This window comes from Fundulus heteroclitus, chromosome 15, assembly GCF_011125445.2.
Source record: "Fundulus heteroclitus isolate FHET01 chromosome 15, MU-UCD_Fhet_4.1, whole genome shotgun sequence".
In the NCBI taxonomy this organism is placed as follows: domain Eukaryota; kingdom Metazoa; phylum Chordata; class Actinopteri; order Cyprinodontiformes; family Fundulidae; genus Fundulus; species Fundulus heteroclitus.
Window position 1 is genome coordinate 27,903,328 of NC_046375.1, and position 19,996 is coordinate 27,923,323.

Consider the following 19,996-nt stretch of genomic DNA (forward strand, 5'->3'; position numbering starts at 1 on the left):
GCTTCCAGTAAATTGCTATTGTACATATGAAGAGAAGAGCCCGTGACCATCGTCTACCGTCTGGCCGGGACAAACCAGGACTACACCAAAACACACAAAGGCACACGCACACCAAACTCCTGAGCCTGTCAGTGAAGCCAGAGAGGCTGGAAGGCTCGTGTGTGTGAGCCAGTAAATGTAGAAATGCAGCTACTGGCAGACACAGACGCTCATCCCGCATCACAACAGCAGCCAATCAATAGCTTCTATCAAATCGCAGCAGCTCTGCTGGCTGTTTAAGGAACGGCTGAATGAAATGTCAGCGGTGTTTGCAGAAATGCTCCTGTCCAGCACTCACGTCACTCCAGTGGAGCAAAACAAAGACTTCCTGCAGAGAAGTTGCCAGATTATCATGTTGGGAAGTAAGGCTTCGTTGTGTTACTCGCTGAGGGACAGACAGTAAAATATGGGGCCTGGGCGGCTAGACAATGGGTATGGTCGAGCGCCTGGGTGTGTGGCTGAGGGAGAGAGCGTTAAGAGCGCAGTGAGAGGAAAGGGAGCGCACACAGGATGGTGACAAGCCTGTAAATCACAGGCTTTCTAATGGAGCCACTGCCATCATCTGCTCTCCAAATTATCCGCTGCAGAGGACAGAGGGGAACAAATACACAGAGGAGCAGTCAGCACACAAGGACTTTAAGCTCCCTGCTTTGCAATTATACAGAGCTGCATTGTATGATCATTGGTGGGAGTCAGGCTGGAGCAACTATGGCTGTGATGGGAGAGCTGGCAGCACACTCATTTAAAGCCATTATATATATATATATATATATATATATATATATATATATATATATATTTCACAGTTTATGTATAAAGCAACTCCTTTAAGATGGGTGGATATCAGTAACAATTGACATCACAGTACTTCTCAAATCTTCCTGCCAAAGTTACCATAGTTACTCAGGTAGACTATCTGATGCTTTATATGTAGCATATTGGCTTAAAAAAAAAAAAAAAAAAAAAAAAAAAAAACTGACGCACTGATTGTGGATTGTTTGTTGTAAAAAATCTACAGGGAAAAAAAACAGCAAAAAAGATGTTCCTGCTAGATTTGCAAGTTTATGAAATCACTCATCCGTTGTATTTAGTAATGCACAAAAGAGTCAGCTGGCGGGTGGAATCGGATGAATTTCAGCCGCTTTCAGAGTCTGATCCTTTTCTGGTCAGTCTGTGCACCAAAGCTGTGTGCTAACAATAACACACGCGTTCAATCTGACTTTGTAAAGTGCCTTGAGATGACATGTTGTGAATTGATGCTATATAAATAAAAGTGAATTAAATTGAATTATTCAGTGTGCAAGTTGTAACTGAGGGAAAGCGCTCAAATTTAGCTGTTTTTAGCATAGGAGAGGTTTTACACTGAAATCAGACAGAGAGATGTAAGCAGTTATTTAAAGAGCAAACTGTTTTCCACAGACATGTCTGCGGATCATTCAGATTGAACACTGAGCAACGTTCCTCTGACCCGTTGACCTCTCAGCCTCGGTCTGTCATGGACATGCTAGAAATATCACAAGAGGATTAGACCTTTTTATTTCAGACGAGAGTCTGCATTCTCTAAGCAACGTAAACTACCGTTTACAGGTAGTAATGCTGGCCACATTATTAAATGTGTTATTTGATAATATTAGATGCTACGGACAACTCAAAACTTCAACTATGTCTTTGTTCTAAAATAAAATAAAAACTGTTTTACAGCGATTGGATCGGCCTGAAATGCTATTTCTGGCTTTATTTTAATAAGGAGTCACACAAATAAATGATCATCACACACCTGGCAGATTACTGGACAAAATCAGGGATGTTCCTTCTATTGCGGCACCAGGTCACTACTGACTTGATGATGAAGAGATACTCGACAGAGATGGTTCTCCATTCCTTGAGAAAGGTAGCCCCCCCCCCCCGTAGGTCAAAGGGGTCTTAAGTAAAACATTTAAAAGGCACCAGCAAGCATACTTTACACACCTCATGATTAAGCTCTGACTTTAGACCAAAACTCCAGTTAGGACTGTGCCATTCAGAAAAACTCCACCTATGGTTTCAGAAGTCTACCCTGTGGTGCCTCAGAGTTGGCCCTCTCTCTACTCTGCTGCAGCTTTGTGACAGAAACACCTCACTAGTCTCCATTAATCACTGTGTAACCACCATGTCTGCTTCATGCATGTTGAGCTTGAAAAAGGAAAGACGTCCACATCTCTGTGCCAGCTATCCCAGACATCTCCCTGGCCGAGGACACAGACGGAACGCAGCGGAGCCAGTTCTCTGAGCAGAAAGGTTGAAGATGAGCAGATGGTGACTTGGAAAGCACAGCACGCCAGATCGTCACTTTGCAGGCAAGGATTCACGAGTCTTCACGAATATGGGTGAAGGAAAGAAGACTGGCCAGAGCATGGTGCTGGTCAGCGACGGCCTGAGATTGTGTTCCTGCTCCTGTGTGTCTGCAGATGGAGGCTGCAGGCTGTATGTCCAGAATGGGCTGACAGCTCATGGGAAATGAGTGGAAGACAAACAGGAAATAGGAGAGAAGATTTGTGGCAATGCACAACTTCATCATTCGTGGCCTCTGGAACACAATGAATGGCAGCGCCTTCCAAACAGAAAAGTCACCATTTATTCATGTTTCCCATCAGAGCCAAATATTAAACTGAATTAAGGCTAATAAAACCAAACAACATCTACTGTGAATAGTAAAAGATGAAGAAAAGCAGACTCTGCATTCAATATTCCTACATTTAATGAATAACTAGTAAGCCCAACAGTAACATTATATTTATCAGACGCATCCAGGCCATTTATCAGTTTAATGGCCGTATATACATGGTGAACATAAGGTCATTTCTCGGACAGACTCGCGTGATCTGGCAGCTTTGCAGCACAGAGTCAGTCGAGTCAGGAAGAAGGCCTAATTTCAGGAGTTGTGCTTACAAGCATGCACTGATTATTCATCAATAATCAGTGGATGTCTATCAAATGTCCAACACAGAGACAGGCAGAAAAGATTTAGAAAGGATCAACTGGTGACAATAAATGATCAACCTGGCCAGTCTGACTGATGATGTGCAGCACTCTCTAGTTCTGCACATCATCAGTCTGGGACTGCTCCAGACGAATCCGTTCAGGGAAAGGAGGGATATTCAGCAGAACTCTATGAGCTGATTGGGTGAAGCGGCATCTAGTGCCCGCCCACCAAAGGTTGGTTTTAGCCAATCGCAGTATCAAATTATTATGTCGTAAGCAGGCACAAACATCTTTGCCGTCCAAAGATGCATAAGCCACTTCTTGCTGTTCTTCTTTCAGAGAAGAAATCCTGGATTCTGACAAAACATGGCAGCAGCAGCTACGAGTGCGTCCTCCTGCGCTGCCATGTTCATTTTGGCAGCTTTTGCTTTCACCATAGCTGTATTTCCCTCCCTAAACCACAATACTACAATGTGATTGGCTGACCCATTCTGGCTCGGTTCTTGGACGGTTAGACGGGAAGCGGGACCAGATGGATTCTGGTGTGTTTGTGAACGCACAAACACCGCAAGATTTCAGCTTGCAGGCAAGGTTAGTATATTATAGCATCGACATATACTTTTAATTTCTTTTAAATCCTACATATTAAATTTGAAAAATGTGAAATTCTCCTAATTTGGCCGATCATAAAGAAACATTCAAGCATGTGACAACAAAGCGGACGTTCTGAAGTGCGTATTCGGTATGAGAAGTTTAACAATCCTGGGCCCCTCTGATGCCGGGTTCAGTTCATTTATACCTTGGGCCGGTTCTGATGACACTCGTTCTGAACAAATGAATAACAGTCTGAGGTGGCTGGTCATCAATCCCGTTTCCCTTTGGCATTGTGACAAAGTGCCCAAATTCTGAAGATAAGGTTGTAAACTGGTGTGGAGATAAAACGCTTTATTACAATAACACAAAAGCCAAGAGTCGGTACCAATCAGAGACCCGAGTGGTGCTGAGAGAGAAGAGCAGTCTGCACTGCGGGAGTGTAATTAGCAATAGAAAGATTTACAGAACAGTGGTAACTAGCACACTTTATTTACAAATCCTGAGAACTCCTCGTTAGAGCAAAGGCAGAATGTGTGGAGGAAAAAGTGGGCCTTTCTGGCAACAGCATGGCGCATATCAATACTGGGCCCCGTCAGCGTGGGCCATGTAGGCCAAGCACAGCCTTGAGGCAGCAGCAAGACAGGGCGCAGAGTGCACACACTGTCAGAGGTGGAGGGTGAGGAAGACAGACGCATGATGTAGGGGGTGGGGGGGGGACTGCAGAGAGAACAGGAAGACGACTTTTACTAAACACGTCATATTCATCTGTACCGTCTGCTGCACATAGCATTTCTACAACAGTTCTCTTTCAGCCGTCACCAGGACATTTCTTTCACATCTATTGGAGTACACGGTAATCTACTTCATTTGCAGATGTTCCTTTCCTTCAATCGGTCCTATAAGATATTATCAGTTTTAACCTACGTCATTCTGGCCTGGATCATGCGCCACCCGGCCTACGAAAAGGGCTTGTCCAGTTCACTTGGATCCACTTTCAATTTGTCCTAAATAATGACTGCGACCACCTAATGTTAAGGAATGTGAGTGTGAGGCCACGCAATGAGCGGAGGAGGAGGGTCTGGGCTGCACAGAGAGATTTAAAGCCACTGGATGGGCAGCTCTGAGTTCAGGAGGCCGGCGAGAAAAGCCTCGAGGGAGGGGGGTTGACAGGGTGAGGGCAAAGGTCAAAAGGGCTCCTATTGGACACACTCCCTCCCTCTGTGGAGGAGCTGTCCTGTGGAGGCAGTCTGGGATCCAATCGAGTAGTGGATTGCAGCTAAAGATGATACAAACTGACGTGATTCAGTGAAACAAGTGGAATTCCCATGCCCGGAAGACGCTCAGGCTTCAACCTTGAATCGTTTTAAATGGCAGCTTTAACACCGTTGAACATTTCAAATCACACTAATCTGTTTCAGTTCAAATCAATTTAAAGTCCATTTAAGCAGATTCCAGAGAAATGGCAGCAGTGACCTCACCTTTCTTCTGCTAGCCGGAGCTGTTGCTGAGCATTGCTGATCAGCTAGCTGAAAGACGGCTGTTACAGTATTATGTACAAAACATGCAAGTTTGTTTGTTTGTTTGGAACAGGGTTGTCAATAGATGCTCATTTGCATAAAAATCGATACCAACTAACACGTCACATTTGCCCACAGTCACACTTTTTAGACATAATGCAAACCTCTTTAGCCTACAATGAAAACAAAAGCTACTGGAGGCTAATGTGGCTAATAGTAATGCAGGTTCTGGAGGAGTCAGACAATTGGAGCAGAAAAAAAGCAGAAACCTGTAGCATCCTATCCTGCTGCTGTATTGGATGAAGGAAAATGACTACCATGAAGCCAAAGTAGAGCGAATAAGAAGCTAACCATACATGAGCATTGCTAGCGGCTAGTTTTGCCAGAAGCGTTCCCCATTGTGGTTTCAGGTCTCTTTCGGTTCACCAGCTTTGCTACCTCAGACCTATTTACCCAGTGTTGTTTCAATGCTGTTACCTTAAAGTGCTGACATGTTGATTGTGATGGTTAATGTTGATGTGCATAAGGTTTCTAACCAACTGTGAATTGATTATACATTGCTACCTCTTAATTAATCCAAACTTTTTATTTTCACTTGTTTTCTTTTCATGTTCTATTTAGTAGTGAGTAGTGTTTTCTAGTATTTTATTAAGCAGAATAATTACTGTAACAGGGAATTATCAGTTTAATAAATAAAAAATCGTAGGTGTTTGAGATTATTTTGAGTTAGAAATTGAATGGTCTGAGAGATACCGAATTAGCTTGTTGAGGTGGCGGAGTTGCGTGCAGCAAGAAAAACTGTGCGCCACAAAGAAGAGGAGAGGAGTTTACAAACCTATTGATTTTATAACCTTAATTTATCATAATAAATTGTTTTAAGATGTTTTTAGGCGAGAAAGTACACCTCCAAACTTCATCTGTGCAGTCAGTTCATCAGAATTAAGAGCCAACTTTAATTCTGCTCGAGCTTGTCTGTGATTTCTCGCTGGCTAGATCTGTTCATCGTGGCTGAAAAGTCACTATAAAAGCTTTATCCTGAGGCCGGATGAGTGGCAGGAGGACATGGAAACAGCTACTCAGTCTGCATGTGGTGTCTTTTTGCTGCCACTCACTGGACCGGAGTGGTACTGCAGTTTTCCTCACAACCTCACCAGACGATGATTGATTGTTGTAAATGGTAATGAGTTTGAAATTTTAATATAGCGATAACCCTAGTTTGGAAATGATGGTGATTTGCTAAAACGCAGCCATGGTGCACTAAAGCACCAGAGTGAACAACTGTGCATTCCATTATTAAATAATTAATAATTATGATGTTTTTATAATCAATATTAAATAAGTTAGATTATTTTAGCAGCAATAGGAATAACTGTTGCATATATTAAATAAAAGCCATTGCTTCACATTGCAGAATTTTGTGTTAAATGTTTGTGGAAACAGAGTGAGTCATATTTTTAGTCACGGTTAGCATACAGTGGGACTCTCATAGGGGCCTGTGCTTAATCTGGAGCAGAATGTCAGGAAACACAGGAGGCAGAGAGAGGCAGACTGTGACCAGAACAGAGGGAATCCTTCAGGTGCCTGCAGCCACTCTGATACTCACGCAGACACATTTCCTTTCATACGAGGTCACTGGTCATAAGACCGAGTCGACTGCAGAAGCTCCCAACCAGCGCACACAGTTCAGAGTTTACACAGAACAAAGCCTGCAAAGGAAAAGGAGGTTCTAATAGCACAGTTAGAGCTAATAAAGATTAAGCTGCTGGGTCATACTGTGTGTTAGTGTGTGACAGCCTGTCTGCATCTACAGACCAACTCATTAAAACATTGATCAGAGGACTGCTGAGGGCTTTCACTACACAACAAGAGATTTTTCAAGCACTGCCTGCCCTCCTTTTTCTCGGCTTCTGGAAATTTGATATTCACGGCGCGTCTCGCTCTTCGGCACATATCATGAGAAGTGGGAACGGCAGCTCTGCAGGCGCATTGGTTGAGCAATGCTTGCACGTATGCCTGCTCTCTTTAACGGCGCCCTCCCCTCTCCTCGGCATCTTTGCCATTTCCACTTGCTCTGTACAGCAGGGATCGCCACACAAACACGGGGCAAACTACAGCTGGGGTGTCGCTGCAACATTAACAGATCACAGCCTGTAAAACAAACCGAGGCAGGAGGGTAGACTGACCTGTGGCAAAATTAGGTTCTCATTTTGAGGCCATCTAAAAGAGATCCAGATGTTTGCGTAGGATAGCCACTGAGGTCTAGAGAGGAAGTTCACAGGTGGAAGTAACAGCACAGAGATTTCATCACCTTAATGTGGAGAACAATGTCCTGAAAGGTTCTCAAATATGTAGAACTCAAATTGAAGAATGGACCGATAAACACTTCCTGGTCAGTGCTTTTCCTTTTTTAAGGTTTCCAGAAAGCCCCCACCCCCATTTTTTTAATTAAGCCTGCCTCAGACTAAGCGGACACTGCTGTGGAATTAAAAATTGATCATAAAGACTCCAGTTACAGCTGCAGATGAAAAAGGCAGCGTGTGACACATATATGGTAGAGGGGTTTTATTCTAACACTGGACTGTGAGGAGGTGAAAGACTTCATTGAGTTCGTCATAAACACCGCAGCTTCATTGCATGCAGAAAGATCCTGTGAAGAACTAAGGGAAGAAAAAAAAAGCAGATTTGTTCAACTGCACCCATTCTGATAGGAAGTTTGGTAGAGATGCAGCAATCCTGCTTTTTCTGATCCGATACCTGTGCTGAGCATATCGGCCAATACCCGATACCGATGCGATACTACTGCTGAACATTGTTTAAAAAGAAGACGTGCTCTCCGGCGCAGTGCTTTTGGAGGTGCTTGTTTAAGTTTGTAGTGTTGAAATGACCAACTTTATGACCACCCCTTGCAATTTTCACCCTGCAGATATACCATGCTGCAGTCAGACAGACAAACAGAGTAGCAGGCTTGGCTCGGTCCGGTGCTTGCTCAATGGTGCTCTGTGTTTGCACCGGCGCTGCCAACATATAAATACAAAAAGAAATGACGGGATCAGAATGCTGGATCGGCATCAATCATCCGATATCCGATCCAGCTAATTAGTCAATATCGGAGCTGATATCAGATCTGGGTATGGGATCGGTGCAACTCTAAAATTCAGGACGATTAACAAGACCTCCTCAGAGAAATGAAGAGCAACAGCCGAGGCTCTTTGTAAAGTATCCTCACTGAAACACACTGAATGCAGCTCAACTCCACAGACGTGTTTGCACCAGCGGCATTTTTATGCATTGTTGGGTTAGCTGTGCACACGCGTGTATCATAGCCACACTTCTGGTCCTCATTAACATAAATGTTGAATGGTAGAGCGTTGCAGTTTCAAAGCTAACCTGCATCAGCAGGGATTCAGGTTTTTTGGATGTCCCTAACCCTCTCTTTCACTTTTAAGAAGGTTTTAGTCTGCTGTAAACCTCTGCAGAACTCTCCTATAGCACTAACAATGACCCTCAGGGACCACCGAGTGGGGAGCCTTCTGTTTGGCTTCCTAGGCTGCCCTCCTCTCTTCTTCTCTTTGAAGGGCAACGATGCAGGAGAAGAGCCAAGGGACCCAACACCACGTGCCAACACGGGCCTCTCTCTTCAGATGAGCATCAGAAGAAAAGGCAGCTTTAGCAAAAACCTGCTTAACAGTGGCCTCACTATGAGCAACCGCATCATACGAAAGGCTGGCGCTTTCATAAACCAAACCAAGAGAGACACACTTCCTGTTACCCATTCCCAAAAGGGCCTCTTTCTCACCATGGAGATAAACCAGGGCACGCTAACACACTAGCAACATTTGAACCAGGGCTACCTGAAACATCCAGCCTGAAGACATGTTCACTTTCAGTGTTATGATGCAATAAGATGTATTTTTGGTTTTGGGTAAAATACTGCAATTATGATAAAACACCAGGGCTGTTTCATTTTCAGATGCCTATTACAGGAAGTGCTTTTATTTTGTAAAACCAGACATCTTGATTTTTTTGTGAAACGCTTGTAGCTTGACTCTGGATGTGCTGTTTGTTTATTTTCTGCACTGACCTGAATTCAGAATGAGCCTGGACATATCTTGTGCTTTAATGCTTTCATTTTGATATTTAAATCATTCAGTTGTGGTTTATTACATTATTGTTGCCCCCACAGCCCCTCTTTTGCCCCTGTTCTGAGGTGGGTCTAAGGGCAACTCATTATGGTGCTGTCTCTTTAAATCTAAAGGAGGCACTCCTACCCCCACCCCCTTCAGCCACTTTTGGTAGTATGGTGGAGGAAAAAGCCTACAGGCCAAATGGAAAAAGTGAATTATAAATGAACAGATTTGGTGAGAAAATCCTTTTCCAACTTGTGGTTCAAAACCAAAACTAAATCAATACCCTAGGTCACTCTATAGCCTGGGATCAGCTTAGTTGTGTATTTGAACACGCCGCTGCATGATGAAGACTGCTCCATTGGCATTTGATACCTAGCACAAGAGATAACACACCCAATGTTCATAGTTCAAAACTGAACCACCAGGATTTGTTGGAACTGTAACTTTAATGCAAGGTTCCCTCCCTTTCCTTTCATCCTTTTTCAAACTGCAGAAAGACGACTCCTTAAGGAACGGATTAACCAGACACTATCTGCATGGCCACTGCAAATCCGTAGGTCTTTGTACTTTTTCTCAAGTACTTTGAAATTACTTTGTGAGGAGAATCAACAAGTGGTCCTGATTGGTCGGCAGTCAGACGAAGTGGTGCGTGTGAAAAATAGGATGATGCACAAGCTTTTTGAGCGGCCAACCTGTTTGTTAATGAGCTGACATTGCTGGGTTTAATACTCAGAACACGAGAGACATCATTGTTGCACAAAGCTTATCCAACTGCTACTAGGGCTGAACGATTTTGGAAAATAATGTAATTGCGATTTTTTTTCTAAATATTGCGATTTAATACGATTTTTTTTCCAGTTTAATTTACCATGTCTTTTTAAACATATACAAACAACAAATCAATTTGTTTCCTCGCCGTGCGGATTAGTTGCTAAACGATCTACAGCATCTAAATTCAGAAATGATTGCGTTCTGCAATTTTGACTTTTCTCTGCAATAACCACAAGCAACAAAAATTACCTCTAAATAAAGATGTTTGTAAACAAGGACTATTTAAAACAAGTAATTTTAACGTTTGTATTGATCAGAATATTATTCAAGAGAACAGCTTTTAGTTGATTTGGACATCAATCCTTGTTGAACATAAAGTGCAAAGTGCAACCAACAAGTAAGTCTATGTAATAAACTGATTGACCTGTACTTAATGCTATGTATGGTTATATAAACTCTAAAACAAGTAATACAACTAAATTATCTCACCGCTGCAACTCTCTTCCCTTCGATGTGGAGGCAAACCCACTTTAAACATTCTCGTCTGATTCACTAATTGTTACATAGCCAAAAATTGCTGACCTCTGCGATTGGGAAATTGCGTTTTTTAAAATTGCGATTATACTGAAAATGCGATTAATTGTTCAGCCCTAACTGCTACCTGCACCGCGTGTCATTGGGTCTATTGCGCTGGAACACAACAAGAGTGATGGAGGAGAGTTTTTAAGTTTTTTTTTGCAGCATAAGATAAGAAATATTGAGGTTTAGGGTTTTACAGTATGAGCAGTGCATTTAAAATGAGCAGAACACACTTGAGATGTTGCACTTGTCATCGGCAGCCGTCCCACCTGACTCCATGAGAACGGAGGCACCGGTAAGCGAGAGAAGACTGCAGCATCGCCGTCTCTGTAGTCTTCCATGTGGCACGATCATGTACCTGCAGAGGAGCTGCACGCAGCTTTACAACCATCAATCTGATTTAATGAGCCAAAGCAGCAGCAGCAAGGACAACAAGGCAGCCGCTGTATGCTCACAAACACGAGGAGCGCTCCTAAAGATGAGCTGGTGTGGGGAGAACACCACCAGCGGTTTGGAAAAAGGATTAAGTCATTTATGTCTTTTTTTCTCCTAGGTGGGACCGTAAAGCAGGATTTGTGCGACAGTGAGAGAAGATGAAAACTGGTACTTAGAGAAGGCAGCATTGTTTGCTTGTTTTTTTGGCTGGAGCATTACAAATAGGGGCTGCATAAAGAAAGAAATGGGTTGAATTTGAGATAGCATTAGCTTTAATCAATACCTCACACGGCTCAGATGTTGACATGACCTTTGATACGATTTAGCTGTGATGCTTTTGTTTTTGTCAAGTGAAAAGAGGGCAATTCAGAGGGCATTTTAATTAATTTGTGCTGTATGAAAAGGTTTCTTTTAAAAGAACCCAGAAACATGACATGAACAGTATAATACTGAAACCCTCCGGACCTTGATAGTAATGGTGGTTTTTCCATCTCTTAACCCCATTTTAAAGGCTATGGTTGGCATGAAATTCATTAGCTGAATAGCTGAGTGCCATAGGACATGTTTAAGTCTCAAAGCTGCAGGTAAAAAGCATTGATAAAAAAAAAAAAAAAACACACTAAATGTGAGATAATCCAGTGCAATGATTTCTAATGAAACTGCTCTGTGTCTAATATACCACCTCAGGCTAGATGTCTTGCAGTAATTAAAGGCTTTTCCCGGTTTCCGTCAGTAATCCATTCAGGGACAAAGCCTCCTCCTAAATTCTGCTGTGATATACACCGACGTGCATGAACGGCAGAGGGAAGACTTCAGTGGCTGTTTACCTATTAGAGCTCTCCGCTGTGGCAGCCCTGATTGTGTCTCTGAAACCAGACACCACACACCAGGAATCCTGGGGATCCTAAGTGACGCCAAACAGAGCAGCGCTACTTTACCAGATCCATATTTCTATTAGTTGTAAACTAAGTACAGGCAACACAGGTAGAAATTAGAAAAGGGTAACTGAACCCAAATAAACAACAGGTAGCAAGGTAGCAATCTGCTGGTGACTGGAATTGGCTGTTTTTCAACAGAACTAGCCAGCTAGACTGATTGTCTGATAAGGACAAGGTGGGACTAACAGGGTCAGCGTCATCAGTTAACTACGGATATGACAGAGAAAACTCCAACCGACACGCTCGTTTTTTTTTATTTGAAGTCCGTGAAACATGTCATACCATCGAGCAAACTCTCCAGTGAACACTTTTTTGCTGCTGTTGTCTAAAAATAAAAATCACAGGCTACATGGTGAACTCACGTGCATCTTCTTAATCTTCCAAGGCACCAGGCTACAAAAATCTCCGTATGCGTCTTGGTTGTTATGGTAGCAGAAAACTGCTGCTGCACTATGGGTAATTCTGCCGCTGAGAGTGACCTATCATAAAGTCCCGCCTCCCGCGCGCTGTGATTGGTCTGGTCTGTTTTGGGCCAGGCGGAATGGAGCCTTACCAGACTGACTTATGCTCTGTGTAATTCAGTCTGGCTGGCCAGGCTAGATTCTCAGCATGATCAGTCCTGATCAGTGACCAACCAATCAGAGATAAAAAAAAAATAAAAAAATAAAAGAAAAAACAACTAAATAGATTTTCTACAATCGTTCAGCAAGGCTGGAAGAAAGAAAGACTTGAGCAGGTAGGAGTTGAAAATCTAGAGTAGTCAACCTCGCTTTATCCTTTAAACCCGTCTATCATGGAACATGGAAATATTGGCAGCCTTTTGAAAATCCTAGGGTTAAATAGAGGATCATTAACCATTCATTCATTTATATATATATATATATATATATATATATATATATATATATATATATATATATATATATATATATATATATATATATATATATATATATATATATATAGATATATATATATATGTGTGTGTGTGTGTGTCCTAGCAGTGCTAATGCCTAGCATAAACTGCAAATCACAGTTTTCAAAGCCCCAGTGTGTTAGATTTTCATACTAGCGCACCATCTAGTGGTGCACTAAATTAATAACAAACGACTTGGCCGTAATAGCTACTACGGAAGCCTTGGAGTATAATAAAGTGTGACAATGTAAACATGTCCTCCATGTTTTAGCTACTGCTAATATCTAATAGCTACGTCACCGTGTGAAATAGTTTTTGGCATCGTTGTCAAGTCTGCTTGTTTTTTTTCTAAAGCCGCTTGTAAATTCCATGCGTCTCAGTTTCTGAATGTGCAGTCGCTTCTTTGGGGTCTAAAGTAAGCGACTAATAATAGCTACGCCAATATAGACATTTCTCCTGGTTATTACTTCTTTTTCTTTTCTTGCTTACTTTCTCTTGCCTCTCGCTGGGCACTCCTCCATATTGACAAAAAACGGCAAATAGCATGATCTACGGTCGTCTTTGCTTGTTTTCAACTCCTCCACCGCCAATAACGCGTCTTCATATAGAAGACAGATAGGGAAAACACATATGGACTGACAGTTTGTCGCCTTTCAGCTTCTGAAATCAGAAATAGCGAGGCAACATGGTGCCTCTAGGTGGGTACACCGACACGTATGTATTTATAAACTACTAATACTAAGCTATGATAACATTTTAATTTTTGATGTGAGGTTATTAGACTTTGCCAGAATATGTATCTCTAAAAGCAATGCTTGATTTTTGCTAATTAAAAGCCAAATTGGTTAAACACTGTGAAATTAGTGTGAAATTGTGTGTGTGAAATTAGTGAAAGCTAATGTTGCTGTTACTGCTCTCACACACAGTGTGAAGTCACCTCTGAGAAACTGGAGGGCTAGGAAAACATATTCTGAATACTTTCCCTGAAGAGAAATCGGAATCGGCCAAGAGTGTTACAGGCCGGTCAAACAACGTTTCCAAAAAATCTGGAGATAGGAAATCAAACCTAAAATTCAAAGAGTAATCAGTTTTGGAGACAATGGCCTTCTGTCTAATCTGGCCTCTCAGTCAGGATATTTTCCCGTTAATAGACTCAGTAGGAATTCCTTCACATAACATGAAGGATTATTCTAAAGAGGGAGCTAAATCCTTCCAGCTTGCTCCCCCCCCATTCAAGTCCACCGATCATACAGTTCCACTCGCTCTGTTTATACACACTTAATAAACATTTAGATGCACGAGTAAGGAACCGGAGCAGCAGGCCTCGCTCTGTCTCAAGGTCCAAAACTGATCGCCAACATCTGGACCAGGCCCGTCAGAACCGAGCGTGGAAAAATCAATGCTGGCAATCCTGAAAGGCTTGCAGACCCCTCAGCAGCAGCTCTTAGTGGGGAAGTCTGCATGAAAGTGAAGCTGCTTGGGTACAACGGTAAAAACTGCTCAGGAGTTAGACTTCCACAACAAAAGGTTTTCTTTATCTCCTCTCTCCAGGAATGTCCTTGTATGCAACAGTCTGCCACAACAGCAGGACCGGCCGGCGAACACTTACAAGGGAGGGGGAGTGAGGGTGGGAGCAGGAAGTGTGGCATCAAATTACACAGGCCTGATGGGTGGGAGTGTTCGGTGCTCAGGTCAGGGAAGGACAGGGAGCCTAAGGCCTGGGGATGTAGCCAGAGCCACATGGTGGTGGCTAAAAACAGGGGTTAGCTGTCAGCGACCTGCCACACCTGCTCAGGTATCACCCCAACGCTCACCGGTCGACTAAACTCAATACAAAGACACAAGCATGAAGGGTGTGGTCTGCTTTTCAATGAAGAAAGAATGTTTAGGGGGGAAAAAAGAGAGAGATCTGTGTCTGCTTCAATATGTTCCAGATGCTGATGATGGATTTTATTACTGAGAATAGATTCATAACAGGAACATCAACTGTGCCGGAGGAGGACGAAACCGTGAGAGCGTGGAGAAAACAAGCCACAGAGACAGCTGAAGCTATTAAAACTCAACGGAGTCGTAGCTAAATGTTCCACACAAAGGAACGTTAAGTCACTCAACAGATTCAGAGGTGTTTGAACTTGACGCAGGACGACCTACGTGAAATCTTTACCATGCTCTATAACTATGGTCGAAATGCTCCACTAGATATATTTTCATGGTATGTGTCGGTTTTTAAAGAAATCTGGCGAAAGGCTTCAGGGACTGACTGCTTAATTATTACCCTTTTTGCTCAAGATTATGTCACCTACTATAATAAGGTACACTCAGATGTCAATGGATGGATCCTGGATTTAAGGGTGAGATATTTTCTCAGTGTTCGTGTTAAGCAGGTTGGCCCTTTGTCATCAGTTTTCCACCTAGTAACAGATTTTTTTTTTTAAGCTTTCACTCCTCAACGTAATTTGATAAGTCAGGCTTGATAAGGTAAAAATCATTCTAATGGGAATGTTTTATAATAGCTTAGCTCTATTCTGTTTTGAAGAATAGAGCGGCAAAAGAGAAACAAATCCTTGTTTAACACATCCATACACCGATAGATGCAAACAGGCCCAAATTAGAACCGACACTCTAACCCACTCTGTTCTAAATCCTTTAATCCTCAATGGAGGTAAATCCTTAGTGAAGGTTGCAATGCAGTGGGTTGATTTTTTTTTCTTGGTGGGGGGGGGGGGGGGGGTCTTAAGCTTAACTCTTGTTTCTCCAACTGGGGAACTAACCAGGTTGGAAATACAGCTAACGCAACCCAGTGTCGTCTTGAGCTGTAAACAGAATAAGGAAGAAAACAAAGCGAGGCAGTGATGGGTGTTGATGCAAGGAAGTGATCTTGTTTTGATGGTGGGGGGATTAAGGTACCCAAAGTGTGCTGATAGGGATTTAATACAGAGGAGGTTATGTGTGGAACATAAGGGGGATGCCTGAATGACAAACTGCACACTGGTGCATTTTTTTTTTTTATTCTATGACATTTCTACAAATGGGTAAAATCAAGGCCTGTTATATAAAAACAAGACCATGGCGCACAAAGGACTCCCTTTTAATCAGACCATGCCAACCGTTGCTGTGGGCTCCGCGTTAATGTCCTGCCTCAACAGCTCAGCTCTGCACATCTGGATGCTGATCCAGCCTCCTGCATCCTTTTGTATCCGTGCGCTCCTGGTCGGCCTTTATTTTTATATATATAACACAACCGTGTTCAGACTGAATAAAGACACGCTGTCCGCATTCCACAGGTTGCCGTAAGCACAATCAAAGCTACCAACAAAGCCAAAGGATGGAAGTTGCTCCCGAAGAGTCCATGTGTGTGTGCCGCTGGCTGCCAGCAGAAACATGTCCTCCGCCACCCCCCAACACACCGCTATGGAGCAGGGGGGAGAAAACAAAGCAGCGCAGAGGGGAGGGGAGGGGAGGGGAGGAGGGAGCGGAGGACACCCACCGCCGCCGATGCCGCTGCTGGCAGCAACAGCGGTTCACGTCGCCACGACGTGTCAACACCCGAACTACACCTTCCTGCCGTTTTGCATTGCATTCAACACCCGCTATGTTTCCTTTAGAGGCAAAGCTGTGATAGAGCGCGCGAGGGTCCAAACAGCAGCAACAAGCTCGTTCCACGCGCGTGCGCCCCTCAAAGAAAGCGCGAGTGAGTTTTTTTTTCCTAATAAAAAAGGAAGAAAAATGACTGACTAACCTGCTGGGGTTGCTCCAAATATCCGCACCACCGGTACCTTCTTCACTGCACTCTCCCTGAAGTCAGAGTAACACACGTCCAGGCCCTTAATGGGACTTGCGAGATAATAGTCCGCGGTGACTATCCGCACGGCAAACATGACTGCCGCGTCCGTCAAAGAGAGCGGCAGAGAAGAAAGAAAAGCTTAAAAAAGAACTATTGTAGGGAGTCCATAAGATTCCGGGACCGTGTTGGCCACTCGAAGCCAGGCAAACGGGGTGCTGTCACGGCGGCAGAGCGACGAGAAAGCCCTAGTTGTGTCTCGTGAAAAAAAAAAAAAACAGCCACAAAGATCCCCGTGTCTTCCGCGCGCCCAGACTGTGGCCGCCGTAAAAGGTTCGCCTGCTGCCGCGAAGCCTAAGCGTTGTGGCCGAGGGCTGCCGCTGCCCCTGGCGCCGCTGCCCGGTCCTCTCCGGCTGGTGGCCCCATGCTGGAGTCTGCGCTGACTTCGTGGTTCTAGCTCTCGCTTGTGTTTTGAGCCAAGGAAGACGCTTCCCAAGCTTCCGGTATGTAGCGCTATCTTCCCAAATCGCGTCTCGGAGCTAATCCCTGCCAGTGCTCCTCAGTCAGACAGCCCCCCGCTTGTGCTCCCCTTTCTTCCATAACAGGCTACAGGACGTAGCTGAGAAACTAACAAAGTTGGAAACAACGCTACGGTACATCCGGTGCCTGTTCAAAATAAAGCAACATATAGGAGTCGCAAGCAGAGGATTACAGAGAACGCATTATTTGGAAGATTTATGGTCTTCAGCGCCCCCGCCTTTTAGAGGACCTGGTTTGAAAAAAATAAAATAAAAAATTCAGCAGACCTAGAAGATCTGTCAATAATATAATCGGTACAATTTATTTCTACTAGAGACCTGGAAATGAAATTATGTTACAACTTTAACGGAAGTAGCAATAACTGAAGAATTTCAAAGTTGAGTTGAAAAAGGATGTCTCCCCAAGGTGCACCACGGCACCATCTTAAAAGACTTCTTAGTTCAGTCGAGTCAGCTGAACTGAGGTTTATTCTTCGCGCCATAAAATGATCTGGTTTTATTGCAAATATGCAAACATGATTAAAATTCTACATTTACAAGGACACAGTAAGCGAAGTCGGTCCAACTCACGGTATAACCGCAGGATCTCTGATTTTGATCCAGTGATGCCTCTGTTTGCAGAGGCATCACTGGATCAAGTTTGCAGAGGACAAGGATGAGTCTGCATACTGGACAGAGGATGTCCAGCTGGCTACATTTTGCACTATAAACTGCTTGGAGGCTCAAAGTTGGAATCCAACACCAAGGAGACTGTCAGTTAGGCTTCACCCCTCAACAGCAAACTTTCTATAGCTGTCCACTTTTTGAGGTGGACAGCTATGGAAGAAATATAGTGTCATTATAATCAGACTTTTTTTTTATTTTATTTAGAAATTGAGATTACAAGTTACAAGTTCCAATAAGCAGATTGCACGTTGCCTTTGCACATGTGCAAACAAACAATCCTCGCTGTCACTGTAATATGTGTGGGGTGCATACGGCTCACAGGCTTGTTTTGAGGCTTTAAGTCTTAATATATGTGCCGTACACTGACCAGTGCACTTTGTGCCATGTTCAATTGCTCTTTTGGGTTCAACCCAAAGACGGAAAGAAGAAATGCGGTTGTAAACCTCTGTTCGCTCTTCACAATTTCCCAACAGAAAAAAAAAAGATCCAGACGGACATAAAAGATGGACTGAAATTGCAAGTTTTTTTGCTCACGTTTATTTAGTTTACTCTTCATCTTTATGTAGGAAACCGGGGAGGCTGTTAGGCTCAGGGCGGATCCCCAGATTACTTTTAGTTGCTTTTTTTTGAAGTGCTCTGTACTGATCAGCTTCAATATTCCTGCTAGTTAAAAGTATTCCCACAGCACGATTCTCCCACTATGTTTCACGGTGGGGTTTCAATTTTTTTTCAAAATGACATGCAACGTTAGTTTTTAGCCACTTACAGTGTTTTTCATCTGCATTTCTAATTTCAGCGCTCAGTTTTATAACCAAACTGTGCTTTCAATGGTATTGAATGGAATTACACAAAGGTGGACTCTGTTTTGGAATTAGGTTACCGAAGGCCGCTGGATGTTAATTAGAGCCTCAGAGTTAAAGTGCGCTGAATAAAAATGCACATCACGTTTTTCAGATTTTTATCTTTTAAAAAGAAAAAAAGAAAAAGCATATAACCCTTTTCTTCTGCTTCAGATTTGTGCACTACATTAGACGGGTTCATCATGTAAAATCTGAGCCAAATAGATCAAAATCTGTGGAAATACTTTTATATGAGAGAATTCCTGACGATAGAAGCGACTTGGGTCAGAACTAATGTTTCTGATCCTCCATCCCATATTTTTATCTTGTAATTTACATGTATGAGCCTGGATGTCTCTAAAGGCCGCCTGCCTGGCAGTGCTACCTTTCTGCCTCTTCAGATTTCCACTCAGACTAATGTGACAGCCTGGAAGTGGCAGGGAGCAGAGCGGGACGTGCTGGGCCTCCTGCGCTCTCCTCTCCACTGCAGGAGCCATCATCCTCTCCAAACAGCTGGTTCGGTCCGGTTCATCCTAGGGACATCACGTTTAATGACATCCCAGCCATGAAAAATGCCTCATCAGCATCTTCACATTGATGGAGAGGGAATCTTAGCCTGAGAGAGAGCAGGCTGACCTTGAGTGAGAGCCCGACTTTCCTAATGAGCCAATCAGCAAGCATCTGCTCAGGTTTGCCGGCAGCCAGCCTGAGGGCTTAGAGCGCATCTGAGGGACAAATTTACCATCAAACTAATCTAAAAAATATGATATATGCCACGGTTAATGCAGTGTTTGGTGGAAGCTTTTATCTAAAGTGCTTCGCAGTACACCAAGTGCAGCTGATCTCAGAGTGGATGGTCCCAGAGGGAGAAGAGCCATTTTCTGCACAGATAGGTCCTCCTCTGATTTAAAGACCATGTCACAGTGATGGTGATGCAGACGAATCCAGGATGTAAAGGGACAAAGTTCTGACTCCTTTTCATAGTTTTGTCCTGAAAGGAAAACTGAAGATCTACTGATAGGATGCAAGTTCTTCAGCATCGTTTGATGTAATGCAGGCATTCTGTATTTAAACAGTAATAACTAAATAAAAGGTGATTAGATCAATAAAACATTTGGAGAAGTTTCTTTTCTTTTGCTCTGAAACAAAAGTAACATGATACTTGTGAATTGAACTTATTGGTTGTCCTGATTCCACAGAAACTAACTAATGTACATGTACCTCTTCATCACTCTGGAACAGAGATTCACAACAGAAACAGCATTTGTAAAATGGTTCGTTTGCTGTGAAAACA

General features: G+C 43.3%; 1 protein-coding gene across 2 annotated transcripts in view; it reads right to left on the reverse strand.

Moving 5' to 3' along the window:
- The window catches only part of rev3l (REV3 like, DNA directed polymerase zeta catalytic subunit), a 73,500-nt gene extending 56,221 nt beyond the window's left edge, over window positions 1-17,279 (reverse strand). For both annotated transcript variants that reach the window (XM_021324387.2, XM_012878243.3), the window contains exon 1: window positions 16,617-17,279. In XM_021324387.2, coding sequence (XP_021180062.2) covers window positions 16,617-16,755 — 139 coding nt within the window. In that variant the 5' untranslated portion in view covers window positions 16,756-17,279. The remainder of the gene's footprint in view (window positions 1-16,616) is intronic.
- Window positions 17,280-19,996: the final 2,717 nt, after the last annotated feature.